Source organism: Myodes glareolus, chromosome 13, assembly GCF_982192425.1.
Source record: "Myodes glareolus chromosome 13, mMyoGla1.1, whole genome shotgun sequence".
NCBI lineage: Eukaryota > Metazoa > Chordata > Mammalia > Rodentia > Cricetidae > Myodes > Myodes glareolus.
The window spans coordinates 72,319,626-72,338,339 of record NC_142038.1 but is presented as its reverse complement, the minus strand read 5'-3'; the positions used below and the strand labels follow the sequence as shown (position 1 = coordinate 72,338,339).

General features: G+C 41.4%; 1 protein-coding gene across 4 annotated transcripts in view; it reads right to left on the bottom strand.

Annotated features, from left to right (window-relative positions):
* The window catches only part of Ss18 (SS18 subunit of BAF chromatin remodeling complex), a 60,755-nt gene that overhangs the window by 22,341 nt on the left and 19,700 nt on the right, over positions 1–18,714 (bottom strand). For all 4 annotated transcript variants that reach the window (XM_085700106.2, XM_085700103.2, XM_085700104.2 and 1 more), the window contains 2 exons: positions 13,262–13,415; positions 9,313–9,534 (listed from right to left, as the gene is read on the bottom strand). In XM_085700106.2, the coding sequence (XP_085556232.1) occupies positions 9,313–9,534; positions 13,262–13,415 (376 nt within the window). The remainder of the gene's footprint in view (positions 1–9,312; positions 9,535–13,261; positions 13,416–18,714) is intronic.

Below are 18,714 nucleotides of genomic sequence, written 5' to 3'. Positions count from 1 at the left end.
TTCATAGACTCAGAGCAAACTCGGTCACAGAAAAAGTCTAAAACAGTCATGCATTTCACTGAATTTACTGCCAAAAAATAAAAATTTGAGAGTTTAAATGTGCTTGCATGTATGTGCAGCATGTACATGAAAACAGTCCAAAGAGGTATTGAATTCCCTGGAACTAGGGTTATGGGCAGTTGTGAACTGCTCTGTGGGTGCTGGGAACCGGACCCAGGTCTTCTAAAACAGCAGCGAATGTTCTTGAGAGTTCATGACTATAGCGTCATCCCTCTAGACTCATAAACTTAAAACTCTCAAGTACATGTCCTATATGATAAGGTATTTATGATGCTATTACTCATAATTTTATTGACAACCTCATTGTGCCTTTACATAATTTCATTTTCAAGAAATGAAAGCTTCTTTACCTTAGCTTTGGTCTAAAAAAAAATTCCAAAGAACTCTTACTTAGAAGTAATAGTTATAGCTAAGCCATATCTGTGTACTGGAGCCAAAATGAAGAGGGGTGGAATCCACAAACACCCAGCACAACATTCTCGGTCACACTTGGAAGTTCCTCCAGGAGAAAAGCAGTTCCAACAGGAACCACAGCCAGGCAAGACCACACCACGAGCCCTGTCTTCCGGGACTGCCAGCAGCTCCAGTCTCATGGAGATCAGCAACCACGTTCCTTCACTCTGTCACTTCCCTTGAGACCATTCAGCCCAGGCTCTGCACCACCCCAGAAGGCTATCCACAGAGGGCTGGGAACCTCCCTTCTCATTATTCAGAATGCATGTTGTTTTTCTAACACGCCAATGGAAACAAAGGCGACCAATTCTAAGAATGTACATTACAGAGTAGGGCAGGCTTGCAAAATGAATCTATTACAGATTTTCTGCAAATAATCATTTCTGCAATTAATCATTTTCTGCAAATAACAGCAACATGTCCCTTTTCCTTGTTTTTACATAAATTATCTTGATATTAGGTATATTACAAAGTATGATAATACATAAAGATGCATAATATTAACCTAGAATATATTCTCAAGTTGTCTACAACTTGATGGTATAAAACAAATACCATCCTACACTATTCCATTTTGAATTTTACAACTTATCACACCACCTATAATTATACGCATCTATATTAAACACATGAAAAATAGCCCCAAAATGCTACATCTTGTATTACTGGAATCCTTAACTCCAATAAGAATTTTGTCAAGAAAAACATTTGAACGCTTCTTATTCTGTACCAGGCCCAAGGCTAGGAGTCTGGGTGACGGACAGAGGTGACTGGTGCTGTCACCATCTTATACTCAGCCAAAACAGAACTTACAGATGTTGAAAGTTCATTAACTTGTGAACTTAAATGGTGTTATTTTAAAAACATTCATCACACATGCACACACATCTATTCACCCACTTACATCTTCAGACACTATCTTTCCAGGCAGTTACTTATATTAACCATTCCTCGACAGCTGGGACTCTCAGTCCTAACAACCCTGTCTTCTAGGGGACATTCAGCAAATGTAGAGACATTCTTGGGGGTCCAAAAGGGAGTAAGGGGCACTACTGTCGCCTATGTGTAGAAGAGAGATACACGGACAAACAATTCCTTGACGTGTTGCACGGTCCCCATAACAAGGAATTAGCTACACCCTCAAAACTGTCAAGGGCAGTGAGGAAAGAAACTCTGGGTTCACACCGGCACCACAGGCATCTTCACATACTCCAAGAACTAGATTATGGGGGATTACTGGGGCCTGAAAAATAAAGAAGGAGTGTGGCGTAGATTAATAAACCTACCAATAGACAAAGCTAGAGTTTATTTTAGTTAGCTACCCCTCAGAACATCACAGTTTGAACTAGGCTACACAATGACTCACAAAGACAGTCGGTGGTAAACATCTCTTGGTGACTGAATTGACTTCCAAAACTCTCCATGTGTGTGGCAACACAATGTGTTGCGAAAGAACCCTGTCCACCTAAGTGGCTAGATCTGAATACCTAGCCTTGGTTTAGAAATAGAGCTCAGTTGGTACACTGCTCGCTTAGCACACATAAAGCCCCAGACTGGATCCCCGGCACTACATAAACCAGGCATACAGGCAGAAGGATCAAGCATCAAAAGTCATCTCCAGATAGCCACAAGCTGGAACTAACAGCTTGGGCTACGAAGCAAGGAGGGCCATGGGAGGGCTTGGAGGGAGGAGCAGGAATGGGAAAATGCTGTAGTTATTTTACTATTTAAAAAGAAAATCACAGCTGACGGGTGACAATAGTACAAAAGGACGGTGTTTTCTAATTTGTTATAGCAGAAGGACATATCGCTAACTAAACTAACCATCAATCAACACACACAATAAGCAAAACAACATCTGACTGTCTTAAACAAAGAGTATAAGGGAAAAACAATACGCAATTATGTAATGAAAGCTACTAGGATTTCTATAAACAGCCTAGGCATGCGTATGGAATAACACAAACATATCGAGTCTGGAGGTGATTCCTGGCTTGTGTCTATGCTTCATATATCTTCCAGAGTTTTCATATTAAACAGAGGTTAACTTTTATGACTGGAAAACAAGATATTGTAACAAAATATCTGGTCTGAACTACAACGGAAAGGTTGCAATACTACTCAAACTCTTTATCTCAGCAACTGTGGTAGCAACATATTCTTAGGACCCCAGTCTTGATGGGGAGGAAGAACAAAGATGACATGAGTCGCTTATTCAGAACATGTTATAAGACAAGACACTCCCATGGGATACTTCAGATAACGCTTTTGTTTGCTAATTTTCTATTCTCAAAATTTAGTTAGTGAATCATGACTTGGGATCTGCCCCACAGCAGTGAGGCCAGTACTGGAAACAGTCCCCTTTAATCCCATATACTACAATCATTTCAATTTCTAAACTAGAGGCCCTATAGTTCCTAGACTTAGTTTGAGTTGGAGTTATGAGGCAGAAGTCATAATTAGAGATTTATTTCTTTTTATTTTATTTGTGTTTTGCCTGCACATATGTATAAGTGACAGGAAAGCAGGAGCCAGCCAGAGGGCCAGGCATAGGAGAGCAGTCGGGCGGGGGACAAATTAGTACAAAGTATAATGAAACATATAAATGACAATACCACACTGGAGTCTAGTACTTTATATGCTCATTTATAGAATCCATTTCAATATTAAAAGTCCAAAGGAATTCTACCACTCTGTCTTACAATCCTGCGAGGCCTCAGGACATCAGCACCAGTGGTATAAGCTAGCAGATTGTTTCTTCTTGAATAAAAGATAAAGATATATACAGTATCTACAGATTTATTTCATATGGGCTAGTGAAATTAAAATCTAAAAAATTTGGGAGTTAATTTTTTCCCCATTAATTTCACATTCAAAGTAGAGATGTGGGAGGAGCAACAGAATCCTTATAGCAATTTACAGGAAGTTGGGGGAAGCTACTAGAATGAATGCAGAGTTCTCAGAATCCTCATATGGCACCCAGACGTGGATAACTGAATCCACAGAAAGCCTGAGAAAGTTTGGGAAAGAATAGAGTAAGGCATGTTTTCTTGGTAGCAGCAATTTCTCAGGTCGGCTCTGCTTGCTAGAGGCAAGCAAGCACTCTCATCTAAGAGAGGCTTCCTGACTCAGCTTTAGCTGCAAAATCCTGCAGCTCTTTTAAGAGGTCTTGCCATGAAATACTTAAACGTTGATGAAAAGCTGAATGCATGCTTTTCGGTTTTCAGCCTGCGCTGTTTTAAAATGCCGTCTTTCTGGGCTGCCCTGCCAGGGCAATCTCTGACTCTTTCAAGCAGGCAGTCCGACTGAGTGTGGTCTGTGAGCAGAATGTTGCAGCTTTCTTGCTAGCAGGGACCTTGAAACACTGTAGAGTTGTGACGATAAAAATGGTTCTGGTGGTATCTCAGCCATGAGGCTGGAAAGCTAAGGAATGGGCTGGATCTAACTGTCAAAGCTACGGCTTTAGTCCTACCCATTAAAGACTCAGAAAAAGAGAGATATACAGTAAAGAGAGATTCAAAGAGGAAGAAAACCTCTAAATGGTTTACAGTGTATTAAAAATATATGCAGGCACCCACTGATACAAGGGGTCGGATCTAATGAGAGTTTACCAAGGCCAGATGGACCGTGACTGAACGAGCATGTGATCCAACCAGATTCTCTGAATGTGGCCGGATTTTCTGAATGTGGCTGGCCTGCAGTCTTTCCGAGAAGCCATTGACAATGACACTGGGACTGGTTTCCTCTGCATATACTGGATTTTTGGGATCCAGTCTGTTTGGATGCTCACCTTCCTGGACCTGGAGTGAGGGGGGAGGAACTTGGACTTCCCACAGGGCAGGAGACCCTGACTTCCCTAGGGGACAAAGAGGGAGGAGGAGAGGGAGGGGGGGAGTGGGAGGGCGTTGGGAGGAGGGGCGTAAATGGAAACTTTTCATAATTTAATAAAATTACAAAAAAAAAATATATGCAGGCTAAAGGTTAAAGTCATTAAAAATAAAAAAGAAAGAAAGGGAGAAATAGGGTGTGGTGGTATACACCTTTAATCCCAATGCCTGGGAGGCAGAGACAGACAGATCTCTGAGTTCAAGGTGTGGTAGCACACACCTTTAATCCCGGCACTGGGGAGGCAGAGACACATGGATTTCTGTGAGTTCAAGGTGTGGTAGCAAACACCTTTCAGCCCAGTACTGGGGAGGCAGAGACAGAAGGATCTCTGTGAGTTCAAGGACCGCCTGGTCTACAGTGTTATTCCAGGACAAAGATATACAGAGAACCTGTCTCAAAAAATAAAAGTAAAAATAAAAGAAATAGAGGTTAAAATAAAGATGGAAAATACACAGAGAATCTTGATACTGCATGTTATTATGCTCTCTTTGAATTGTTTGAATGCTGAGGAAGGAGCAACAGCTGCTAAAAGACTTTTGTTTATAAATGCCGCTGAACTAACCCAAGATAGGTATTTTGAAAATACCTTGGCTTCAAAATTGAAGTCAAAAGGTATGTTACTTTGGAGAAGAGATTCTGCTTTTGTTTCCACAGAAGACGAGAGGCTCTGGATTTATTCAGAGTTAAGAAAAATCACTTTTGACCAAGGGAGGCCCCCTGAAAAATCTCTGATAGGAACAGATGGCCCAGATGACAGAATTCTACATCCAGAACAGATTCAAGACTACTGCCTGAGATGATCGAGACTCACAGGATACTTCAGTCAGGACTTGATTATAACTCTAAATTTTCTTTAGGTCCCCATAAGATCATCAGCACCCCCAACCAGCAGGAAGTAGCCTGAAATACTACGCCCACATTCCCAACAAATGGACTATGGGTATTTTCCTAATTTTTTTTAAAAAAAGAGGGAAATGGTGTGAGAGAATTGTCTGTATTCTGTCAAACATGTATTTTAATAAAACACCGCTGATTGGCCAGGCAGGAAGTATAGGTGGGTCAACCAGACAGGAAGTAGAGGCGGGGCGATGAGAACAGGAATATTCTGGGAAGCAGGAAACTTCCTCAGCCACTCCTGCGCAGACCACCGAAGAGGCAGCATGTAACTTGCCCAGCTGAGAAAGGTACGGAGCCCTGTGGCTAATGTAGATAAGGATAATGGGGTAACATAAGTTATAAGAGTTAACAAGAAGCCTGACCTAATGGGCCAATCAACTTTATAACTTATAGAGATCTCTGTGTGGTTGATTTTCTCTTTGGGATTTGCTGGCTGTGGGGTACCGGGCGGGAGGGAAACCCCAACAAGCCAGCCCCCTCATGTTACATATGGCGCCCAACTACTGCAACTGGGGGCTGGCAGGGGGTAAGCTGTGAAGTAGCTTGGTGATAGAATACTTGTGCGGTATGTCTGCACCTATGGGTGCAACCCCAGCAAGAAAATCTAAAGAGAAAACTACAGCATAATCAGTCACTTCATAAAAATATCATTAAGCATTAATTACAAATATATTATTATATTTTATATAATACATTATAATCTATAAATACAGCATATAATATAATGAATGTATAAATTTTATTATATTAATATATAAATATATAAATTATGTATAATATAATTGATATATTAAAAAATTGTATAATATATAAATATATTCTAATAAATGGCTGGATGGTGGTGGCGCACACCTTTAATCCCAGCACTTGCGAGGCGGAGGCAGGCAGAGCTCTATAAATTCAGGCCAGCCTGGTCTACAGAGTGAGTTCCAGGAAAGGATTCAAAGCTACAGAGAAACCCTGTCTTGAAAAATAGTGTGTTTAAGTGTGTGTGTTATATGTTAGTAAATGATACAATGCATTAACTAACTGCCATTTGATTATGTCTCTCTCTCTCTCTTTTTTGCAATACAACTCTTGATTTTTTTTCTCTATTGTGCTCCATCACTTAGCATCCTTCCTTTCCGCAAACTCAGGTTTGCACTCATTCTACAATGTGCTACATTTCTGACCCCTAAACATAAGCCCGACCTGAGAATTTCACCAAGATTTGCTTCCATAACTCAAAAAGAAACATTAAAAATGGTAGCACATGACTGTAACCCCAGAATTTAGAAGGTTGAGGAAGAAGAAGTCTAAGCTAAAGGTCAGATTGGCGAACACAGCGAAACTTTATCTCAAAACAAACAGAGGCTGGAGCGGTGGCTCAGTGTTAAGATCACCTGTTCTTGAGGAAGACCTGGGTTGGTCCCCAGCATCCACTTGGTGACTCACAACATCCATTAACTCCAGCTCCAGAGGGCACCCTCTTCCCCAGAAGCATCAGCACACACAGTACAGACACTGCACCCATGCAGACAAGGCAACCCGATACACACACAGTGGGAAAAAAAACAGCGAGTACTGTTAAATATTATTCTAGTGTTTCTTGATACAAAGATAAACAGGTCTAAGGATTGTTGTCATTTTTAATGCAAAACAAAACAAAAACACAAAAGTAACCCTTATTAAATTTGAGACTTGGGAGCAGAACAGTACCAAAGGCTGGGTCCAGGACTTTGGGGCCTGTGAGAAATTTTTAAGAGGAAAAAAAGTTCCTTTTCACTTTTAGAATGTTTCAAGCCTTCTAAAAAAGGACCGTCTGCACAGCAGTGCTCCAACCTCTGCATGCTTTTATGTCTAAACAGAAAAGAATGTAAAATATGTAGCTTATTTTTGTAAAAACTACCTAAAAAAGAAATGTTTTATGATGAAACAACAACAAAAACTTAATGAACCTTCATCTGCCAGACCAGCTTTTCATCAATAGATCCCAGATCAAAATCATAAAGTCCAGACTGCCAGGTAGTGGCGGCGCACACCTTTATCCCAGCACTCAGGAGGCAGAGACAGGCAGAGCTCTGTAAGGTCGAGGCCAGCCTGGTCTACAGAGAAACCCTGTTTCAAAAAAGCAAAAAAGAAAAGAAAAATGAAGAAAAAAAAAGTCCAGACTATATTAGTATTTTGAAATTATATAAATAATTTTAATACAACCAATTCTTCCTTTATCTGAGTACCTTTCAGTGATCTGATTTTTTTTTCTATAATAGAGATCAAGGCTGACCACTATGGCATTAGCAAGAAACCTGGTACCAGGGAAAGACCCAGGAATCCACAAGGATGACCCCAGCTAAGACTCTAAGCAATAGTGGTGAGGGCGCCCAAACTGGCCTTCCCCTGCCCTGCGATCAGACTGATGACTACCCTGTCATCATAGAACCTTCATCCAGTAACTGAGGAAGCAGAGGCAGCAATTCACAGCTAGCACTAGGCCGAGCTCCCAGAATCCAGTCATAGGGAGGAAGGAGTGATAATATGAGCAAAGGGGTCAAGACCATGGTGAGAAAACCCACAGAGACAGCCGACTTGAGCTAGTGGGAACTCAGACTCTGGACTGATAGCTGGGGAATCTGCACAGGACCATACTAGGCCCTCTGAATGTGGGTGACAGTTGTGTAGCTTGGGCAGTTTGTGGGGTCACTGGCAGTGGGATCAGGATTTATCCCTAATGCTTGAACTGGCTTTTTGGAGCCCACTCCCTATGGAAGGATTTTTTGTTCAGTCTAGATATAGGGGAAAGGGCCTCGGTGCTAGACTTTGTTGGCTTCCCTCTGAGGAATGGATAGGGGCTAGGGTGGGGAGAGGATGAGAGGAGGGAAAGAAGGGGAAAGGGAGAGAGAACTGGGATTGGTATGTAAAATTAAAAAGACTGTTTTAGAAAAAGTGTATGTAAATTTTAAAAAATCAAGGCTCACTACATTTTGTACATGAGATAGCTTTAAGGAGGCAATGTGCCAACTGCGTTAATACAGCAATTAGCAGAACAGAGTCACTGGTTTGTAATTATTTACAGGACACTTAAAAGAGAAACGTGGAATTAACTTCCCGGAGACTGGGAATAAACTGCAGTGTGCTCCAGTATGCTAAGCAGCTAGCCATGGGCGCAGAGGCACGCCTACCTTTAGAAGGACCTGCCCTGCTCAAACACAGGGCAGTCAGAAGTGGCGCAGCAGGGGCAAAGGACCAGGCTGGTGACTTTTAAGACGGTGTGCTTGGATGGCAGACTGCACACCAGAGTGTTCTAACACGAAACAAAATGCTGCCTTTTCCAGTGACCAGCATTATGAAACAGTTCAACAATACAGCAATCCAAATAATATGTGCAAAAGGCAAACATGCTTGAAAAGGCAAATTGAGCAATTAATTTCTAAACACAAATGTAAAGACTCAAGGCTTCAACTCAACGAATGCTGTTTTCTCATGAGCACAACTGTGCATTACTTCACACTGCAGACAGAGCCTGTCTTAAATCAGAAAGCAAACCAACGAGGCTACAGCATCTACTTGAGGCAGAGCTCAGTGCTGGGACTTCTGCTTACACGCCCAGAAACGGAGGCTGCCGCAGAACTGCCACACGTTCAGGCCAGCCTCGACTACACACTGCAAATCAGTCTTCAGTTCTCAATGGAACGCCTGTACAAGCCAGTCAGGACAGGAAAATGTATCCATGAAATCTTCATGATACAAGACTGGCACGACACCACCAACTGACAGACCAATATGCAGAGAAATGCCACAGCAGCTGACAAGAGAGGGAGAATCAGGCTGCTCCCAAATGTGTTAGGTATCTGATCTCCATTAGTCAGCAGTAAACATAAACAATGCTAAATGAACTCGTTGTATGTGCATGTGTGTATATATATATAAGTGCACACGCACACACATACAATAACAATTACGGAAGAGATCATGAAGTGGAAGGAGGGGCACGAGGGGGACAGAGCTGGGAAGAGGGAGAAGGGAGGGCACAGGTACCTTGATTTGGCTGCATGTTCATGTTTGGTCTGGGACCATAGTTTCCCATTGGCTGCCCTTGACTCATTGTCATCTGGTTCTGCACAGGCATGCTCTGGGACGATGGCACCGAATGGTTGTAGCCTCCCATGGAGCCATGGCTACTTGAAGGCATATTCATGGAACTATTTGTCATGTTGAGCTGATTGGGTCCAGGTCCCTGCATTGGTATATGGTTAGGCCCTTTGAAGAGAAATGGTCAGAATGGAAAATGAGTTAAAGAGATGCATGGTACAAGTTTTTATTCCTGTATTAACAGCCTAAGCAACAACTCAAATATTTAGTCGACAGGAACAGTGAACAGTTTAAACAGGTAATTCTGACAAGATACATGCTGCTATTTTCTCAGCTTAAGAGAGGAGGAAATTGATCTTGGAAACCCAGGAATTGTCTGAGAGGAGTAAGGAAGGAACACAAGTTTGCTAGGCAATGACACTCACGGAGTAATTAAGTGTGCGGTACTAGCAGACATAAGCAAACAGAGGACTGCCCAATACATAATGCAGCAAATGTTAAGCAATGGTGACATTTATAGCCATGGGCAACAGAGACAGAACCCAGCCGAGAGGGCAGTGACAACTGGAGAGCCATTTGGAAAACCATCCAGCCGGAGCGCTACCTCATTTCTTACTCTAAAACCAACTTCATTATGTACAAAACAAGTAAATATTAAAGGAAAAACAAATCATAAGAGATAATTTCAAACATGAGAACTTTGAAAATAATCTTGGAAGGGGCAGGTCTTAGGTATGCTTGAAAGTTCAGAGCCATAATAGATAAATTTAGTTACATAAAAATGAATTTGAACATATCAAAACAACTAAAATAGAATCTGGGGACATGGCTCAGTATAGGTAAAGTGCTTATCATGCAGGCATGAGGACCTGTGTTGGATACCCAGAACATGTGTAAAACACAGAGCAAGATGGCAGACCTGTAATTCCTGAGGCCTGCTGGCCAACTAGCCTAGCCCAGTCACTCAAGATTCAGCATGACCTGTCTAGAACCCTGATCCAGCTTACCATGAAGAACACTCTCATACACTGCTGAAGGGATGCAAAGCTAAGGTAACAAAAGTACTGCTTTTATTTTTATACAGAGCAATCTGCAATGACTAGCAAACTTTAAAATGTACTGGTTTATGACACAGAATATTTTGCCGCAGACTGGCCTCAAATTCGCTGTGCAGCAAGGGATCGTCGTACCCCCTGAGCCTTCCGTCTCCTGCCTCTGAGTGTTGGGATTACAGGCATTCACCACTACACCCAGGTTGAAATGTATTTTACACCCATTATAAAATGTACTTGTAATCTAATAATTTAAGTTCTAGGATTCTATATTTAAGTTTTGAAGTCCATGTATGTCTGTATGGAAGCAAAAATATGTGCATATGCACAGACATACCAAAACAGTAGAACATCATCGGGCAATGGTGTACAGATTAGACACATCCATAAAGAAGGGTGTGAGGAATGGAGAGCACCCAGGTTTGACTCCCAGCACTCACCACAGTCCCACAACTTCTGTAAGTATAGTCCCACAGGGTCCTATACCCTCTACTGGCTTCCTTAGATACCAGAAATACATGTGGTACAGACATACAAAAGCAGGCATAACATCTATACATTTAAAGAAGATGTGAATGGGCACCGAATGAGACAGCTGTCTGTACACTGAATGGAAAGTTTATGTAAAGGGTGTTTCTTAGGAAGGCAGGGGGGACGGGGCGGGGAAGGGGGAAGTGGGAAAGAGGGGAGGAGAGGGGAGGGGAGGGGGAGGGAACCAGAAATTACAGGAGCCTCTTTTCCTTTCTCCCCAGACCCAGAAGCATCTGAAGCATCTGAAGAAGCAAGCATGCAGAAACACCTGTGCCTTTTGATTTTGGTTCCACAGGAGTGTGAACTTACTTTTACTTTCAAGGCTTAACAAAAGCAAATCAAAGAAAAGATTGTCATTAACATGGTCTACAGAGTGAGTTTCAGGACAGCCAGGATCACACAAAGAAACCCTGTCTCAAAACAAACAAACAACAAAAAACTACACAAGGAAATTAAAAACAGACGGGAGAAATATAAGCTATTGGTCTTCCAATTTCTCTTACACCAAACAGTAAATGTTCTTTTAAGATAGTACTGGGTATTTAGAAATTACTGTTTTAGAAGCTCTGCAGTATTCTAGACAATCACATCATCAGTTGACAATCTTTGCTCATATAAAGTTATTTATGGATTTGCCTTAGCAGGTGAGCGTATTCACTGCTGTGCAAGCCTGTCGATCTGAGTTCCACACTGGGAATCGACATAGAAAGTCAGATCCAGTGGCACACACCTGAAATCTCAACACTCCTACAGTGACACGGAGAGAGGCAGAGTCCACAGGTGGGCTAGCCTGAGTCCAGAGTGCAGCGGCAGAAACGAGATGCTGCCTCAGCAAGGCGGACAGCCAGTCCTCGATTTTCCTGACTATTCATCACATGACACATTCATGTACATAGTAAGCATTTCAAAATTGTTAATAAAAAAGGACATAGCTTTATTATATTTGGCTTTATAAATAAACCAAGATGTCAAGTTAACAATAATTGCATGTTTCTCAGCTGTTTACTTGATCTTAGGCCTCACTGTCATCTGGAGAGTTAGGTACGAGTTCTAATCAAAGGTTCTACCACAAAGCTCCCAATGGGCTAACCTGGACTAGCACTGTGTCTCAGTTCTAAAGTGGTGTGTCCTATAGAGCCACACATTGAATTGGCAAGAAGCTTTCTCTCAACTACAGTCTAACCACAAAGTAAATAGTACGTCTATATTCCTACCTCCAAGCTGTCAGAGAGCCACCAACGCTGCAAGCCGTAACAGGAGAGAGGAGAACCAGAGGAACACCATTTACCTCCCGCATTAACAGCTAAACCAGGTTACCTTGTCTCTTCTACGCAGCGTTATCCTCTTTGGTTCTTTTACTAAATCCGCCATCCTTGGGCACCAACGTAACCAGAACACAACCAGTCAAATAAGAGACTATTCTGAGCACATCAATTATCCAAGTCAATAATAAAAATGGTTCCGTTGTTTCAATTTACTCTACTGCTAATTGAATAGTGCTCTTTTCAATTTTGCTAATGAAAATAACCTTAGTCTTTGGAAAGTAAAAATGTTCTCATATTAAAGGTAGAGTACGCTTTATCAAAACTTATGCTATAGACTATTTGTTATAAAAACAAAAATAGTTTAAGGATACCTTTTGGCAGAAGGTTCAGTAGATAAATACCCACATAGACTAAAAAGGTCACTATTATACTGAGTCTAGGGTTAAAATGGATAAAGGGAACGGCTCACTAAGTAAGAGAGCTTATATTACTTTTCAGCTTTTAATACTGCCTCTAAATCAATTTCCATTTTAATGATACTCTATAAATATATGTACTAACAAGAATCTAGATTTGGCTTCAGAACTATCTGCAAGGAAATATTAAATACACCAGCCCTTCAGGGACAGTTCCGCTCCTATACCCAGGCCTTTTGCAGTGTTCCTATTTCTGAGATCAATACGTTTTTAGGTAAATAAATGTCATGGTTCTTTTTCATGAACAGGCCTTAATTCTTAAGCCATGGCAAAATCCCTTTCACCCACAAAAGCTCCCAAAGCCAACTGTATTGCAGTTTCAGACAGACTAAATTTAGCCAGTTCTGTTCATCAGAGGAATGCTGCGTGTCAGCTACACCGCAGCCCAAGGGCGGCCTGATAAGCAGTGAATACAGGTCACGTCGCTCTGCAGCTGACAAACTCGAGGAGAGCCTGGACTCGGGGGCATTCAAAGCAGTTTTGTCATCAACAATCTAGTGTCCCCTGAGTCCCCATGTCATTTCAGTTGCTAAGCAACTCTGGTGTTAATGTCTTAGAGGAGAAAACTTACCAGGCATCTGGCCGTTCATCTGGTTCTGCATGTGTGGGGCAGGAGGGCCCCCACCCACCATTCCATCTGAAGGCATGTTGTGAGAACGGGGAGGGGGCGGAGGGCCGCTCTGACTCATCCCTCCAGGACCCATAGGCATATTCTGTGTGGGCGGCTGAAAGAAGACAGCTTTAGTAAACCAAGAGAAACAGAAAAAATTCATATGGAATAGCTGCTGTCTATATTATTAAACTGAATACAAACAAAACAATAAATGCATATCAATGTCTTGTAATGTATTTTAATGATGGATTTATTAAAATCATATTTAATATCCCTCACAACCTTAAGTGCTTGGAAAGTAGACTACAGTTAAGTGTGCTCTAACATATACAATCTCACAGTGAAACAGAATTTTCTAATAGGCTATACAGACTTCTCATTTATTTATTGATCATCTGTAATGTGTCTATTGTTATTTAAATTACATTTAAAACTCAAGTGTCTTTTCATTATGAACACAGTTGGAAGTTTATTAATGGTAGACTTTTACCTGCAAAGGAAATAACAATAGCACAATACATAAAAAGAGTGAGAAGGAACAATTTCTACGTAGAGGGTGAGCACTGGCAGTGGGAGAATGGTAAACAGCTCAGCTTATTTCTGTGCCCATCACGGGCTGGGATTGGTACTGGTGGCCTGAAAGGACACACGGACAGGCACCTCTGAAGGACACCTCTGACAGACTTTGAAGAAAACTACTCATTAAATATGAGAGCTCACAAAAGGGTTAAAGGAAACAAACACACACACACACACACACACACACACACACACACACACGCACACAAAGATCTTCAACACTCTGTTCCACTTCTTATGTGAAAAAGGCAAATAGTTGGTTAGTTTCTTTCCGAGCTCTCATTTTCAGTCTGCAGGTTACGAAGGTGTTGAGATGCACACTACTAAAGTCTACACATCTCTTCCGCTTTCTTTCCTTCCTCCTTCCAGACCTTTGGCTGCCGTCCACTTCAGCAGCCAACCATATCTGTCACCTCTAATCAGTCACTGATGTAGCTTTCAGACCTGAACACAGCGGCACTTGGCAGACATCGGAACACTCATTGTTAATGAATCGCTAACAGTTGCAGAAATATTGGTTCTTTCTATTTTTGTAGACGAGGCTGGCCTCAAACCCACACTATTCGCCTGCCTCTGCCTCCCGAGTGCTGGGATTAGCATGCACCACCACTACCCAGCTTTAATTTATTAGTAAATTCAGATCATTAATCTTTAGTAAAAAATTTAAAATTTCATTTTCAAGTCTTTGTCTAACTTGTATCATTATACACTAAAATAATTTAGTTCTGATTTAAAAAGAAAAAAAGAAACAAATCACACTTCTTAGTTTTAATTATTATACAACACCTCCAAATCTGATTAACTCTTTGCCATTCAATCTATAACACATCCTGGATCACTATTACCATTACAAGGCATAACAAACAAACACACTTGATCATAAGTCATAAAGTACTGGGAAACAAAAGCAAGCTGGAAGAGGAACTGAAGGCCAGACCACCAGAAAGGGTCAAATGTAAGACCACACAATGCCTTTGGCCTTTTCCTCTGCTGTGCTGTGCGTAGGAAGAGCCCCAGTAGAAAGAAATAGATCTTTGGAATCCTTGACAAGCAGAAAAAAGAAAATTTAAGTATAACCATCAAGAGAAGAGCCATGTGAAGGGGGAATGATAGCCTGGAGGTGACAGAGGGAAGCAGATGCTGGAAGCTGGCTAACTGCTAGAGTGTGGGGCCACCAAGTCAGAGGGGCTTTCATGGAGGACCGGAGGGGACCAAGGCTCCTCTTAGACTCAGGTCAAACCCCAAGACTGGCCTTAACAAGTCTAACTTGAGCCTCACTAAATTTAAGATTATCCCTGGTATTTCAACGCTGAAGGCAAATGACTCCTTTGGAAGAAACAACACGGAAGTGTACTGCTGGAACTCTTCAGCCACAAGCCTGACGTTCTGTTAAAAAAGAAAAGAAAAGAAAACTCACAGGGCATTATGAAAAGCAGGAGTAAACATCAGCAGGATAGCTGTAACAATATCAAAGTAAAAACTAGACAAAGCAGCAAGTATTAGAGGAGTAGAAACGTTCACATAGACTAGGTAGGGATGTAAAAAAGGTGCAGGCTCCAGCGCAAATGTCACCTCTCAACAAAGCTTAACACCAACTCAGCATTGAATCTAGCAATTTCAACTCTTGTACATACACTGCAAAACTTGCAGATAAAACACTCACTAAGGCATCCCTCAAAAGAACCCCCAGGTGAAGTGAATGTAATACCTGCCAGTCAGCAAATGGATAAACATGGAAAGTCATCACACAAAAACACTACAGTAGTGATGCATGCTTAACAGGGCGAGCCCAAAAGACAGCAAGTGAAGGAGGCTACACAAAAGAGGCTGTCACATGACTCCATCTTTACAAATGCCCAGGACAGCAAATAGAGGCAGGCAGCAGATTAATTGTTGCCAGTGAGTCATAGAAGGGAGAACTAAGAGTGGCATCAGATATACAGGTTTTTTTTTTTTTTTAAGAATTCTCCTTTTTTAATGTATAGGTGTTTAGCCGATATGTATAAAATACATATGTGCACCACATGCCTGTCTGGTGCCCAAGGAGACCAGAATAGAGCATTGGATCCATGGGAGCTGGAGCTACAGATGCTCTGGCTGCCTCTTGGGTGTGGAAACTAAACCCAAGTCTTTCACAAAACCAGCTCATGCTTTTAACCACTGAGCCAGCTGTCCAGCGCAGATGGGAAGTGTTGTGTTTTGTGTTTGAAATCACACAGTGTAATGGTAAAGAACAGAGCTGTGTGCTTTACAATGGCCAACAGAGAGACTGTTTTATAGAAATTTTACTTCAATCCAAAAGGATAAACAAATCAGAAAATAATAGTAAAGTTTTAAATTTTTATTTTTTTATTATATGTGCATCGGTGATAGGGAGGCATTGTCAGAATGCAATTGGAGAGTTAGTTCTTTCATAGTGTGGGTCCCAGGAACCAAATTCAGATTGTTAGGCTTGGCACCTTTACAGGTTAAACACATACATCAACTATGTTACTGTTTCTTTTCAACAAATTGAAAATGAAAATATCAACTGATAGCATTTAACCTAAGAAGAGATGGACAGCATCTCCACAGAGAAACACTGTTGAGAGCAACTGGAAACTCCAGCACAAGGACATGCCATCTTCAGTCAACGCAGAAGACAACAGATTTCCCTAATAGTAACCTACAGATGCCATGCAACACATATCAAAACCAAGCTGGCTTTTCTCATGAATTCACAAACTCATTCCAACATTTACAAGTACATACAAAAGGTTTAGAATCACCATTTCAATCTTAACAACAATTATTAGCAAATATGAAGACTTTAACTAGCAGGTACAATAATAAGACCATGTGGTTGGTGCAAGGACAGATTAAAGACTGAGAAAAGAGGACAGAGAATCGAGAACTCGCACACACAGTAAGAAAAAACCTATCATTCAGTGGTCAAGAAACACTTTCCAGCAAGTGGCGCCAAAGCCATGATATGTAATAGATCATGGGTGAACTTCTCTTGTCCTACCAGAAACTGAACCTAGGACCTCACACATGACGGTCAGCTGCTACTAATTCACACCCACCAACTACTGGATAAACTTTTAAGAAAATATAGGCATGTCTTCATAACCTTGTTAAAGGAAAATGAACTTAAGAGAACCAACCAATCAATGCCGTTACAAGCAGACCAAGGCAATTTTCAAAGCAGAGGGCATGAGACAGGCAGAGATCACAGACTTACTACTCTTCCATGGGCAGAGCCCTGGGTTTCAGGCTCGGTTTTTACTTTAAAAATTCCTACAATCAACTACAAAAAGTTCAAGGAATTAAAAACTAGCCAAGAAAGGGACACTAGAAACTCTGAGGATAACAGCATTGTTTTCACGAGTAACAAAGACATGGAATTATGAAAACTCATCTAAATACTTCAAAGGATGGGTTTACTGTGAGTGAATTATATCAAAGGTCACTTTATTTTCTACTGTTCCTAGCATGAGAATTACTGAGCTCCCACTGCCTACACATCTTCGACACTTCTTTATTGCTAAGTCCAATTCTAATTTTCCACGTCTGTCACTGTCTGTAACTCTATTACACAGCATGTTACATAAGGGCAAAGGCCACGACTACATTATTTGCTAATTGTTGACACCTCCAATTATTGAATCAATTTAATAAATATTTGAGAGATGATATGAAATATAAATTAGGGCTCTTGCACTGGATTTGTTTGTTTACCCCAGTGCTGGAAATCTAACCGATCTAAGCCAGGGCCTTGTACATGCGCACAAGTGCTCTTCCGCTAACCCTCCTCCTATCCCTCACTGCTTCTTCACCTCTTCTGGAAATCTCCCAGATGGGAATCCTTGATGATCTCCAAAGTCTCGGTGAAGGCAGCTTCACCCTGAAAACAGTGGAGCCACCCAGCAGCTCTCTTTCTCGTCCCCACTGGCATTATACTCTCAGCACACCCTGTGGCCTCTACACCTGGGATGTAACCATGTCTACTGCTTCCTGGACCATCGCCCTGGTGCAGCTACTGCCATCTCTGGGGTATAACAGAGTAGAAACCCAAGTCCTTAGAATAGTTCACAAAACCATCTTCTGTTGACACGCCACCTCAGTTACCATATATATTGGCCCTTGCCTTCATCCTGTTCCCTTACTAAGAGACATAGTTTCCTCTCAGCCACTTCTCAATGAGGTGCAGCCTCCTTCCACTTTGCACATCCCATCCTGCAATTGTTGTCACTGTCACCAGTACATGGTTCCTGCTCTTTGCCTTCCCTCTCTATAGCTTACCATCTTTCAACACCCTTCCCCATCTTTTACTACACCTGCCTTGCCTGATGAAAGACAGAACAAGACAGTAGTGGTTTCTGGCTGTTTTGCTCACTGACACTTCAAAAATACTAATTACTACAGCCTGACATATTGTAAACTATATATAGTCAATAAATTAATGAGCTCAAAATTTCAGTTTACCATAAAACTATAAATCAGTGTATCAAATTACCTTCAATATCTCTTTAGAATATAAATATACAACAAAGCAAAATCTTTAGCTTCCTTATTCTTAGTATAATTGGCATTAATAAAGCTCCCCACATGGAGGCACTCAAATGACACAGAAACCTAAAAATCAAAACTAGCAACAAGAAGAGACATGTACACACAAACCTGCCTAAAGCTGCTAAAAGCTAGACCTGCAAACAAGCCTAGTCATGCACTGAGACAGGCTGCACAGCCTCACCACTGGTACACTTCCTTTACTTTTCGGCCTAACTCAGTCTTTCAAAAGTGAATACACACACACACAAGTATATACATATATGCGTATATATAGTCAT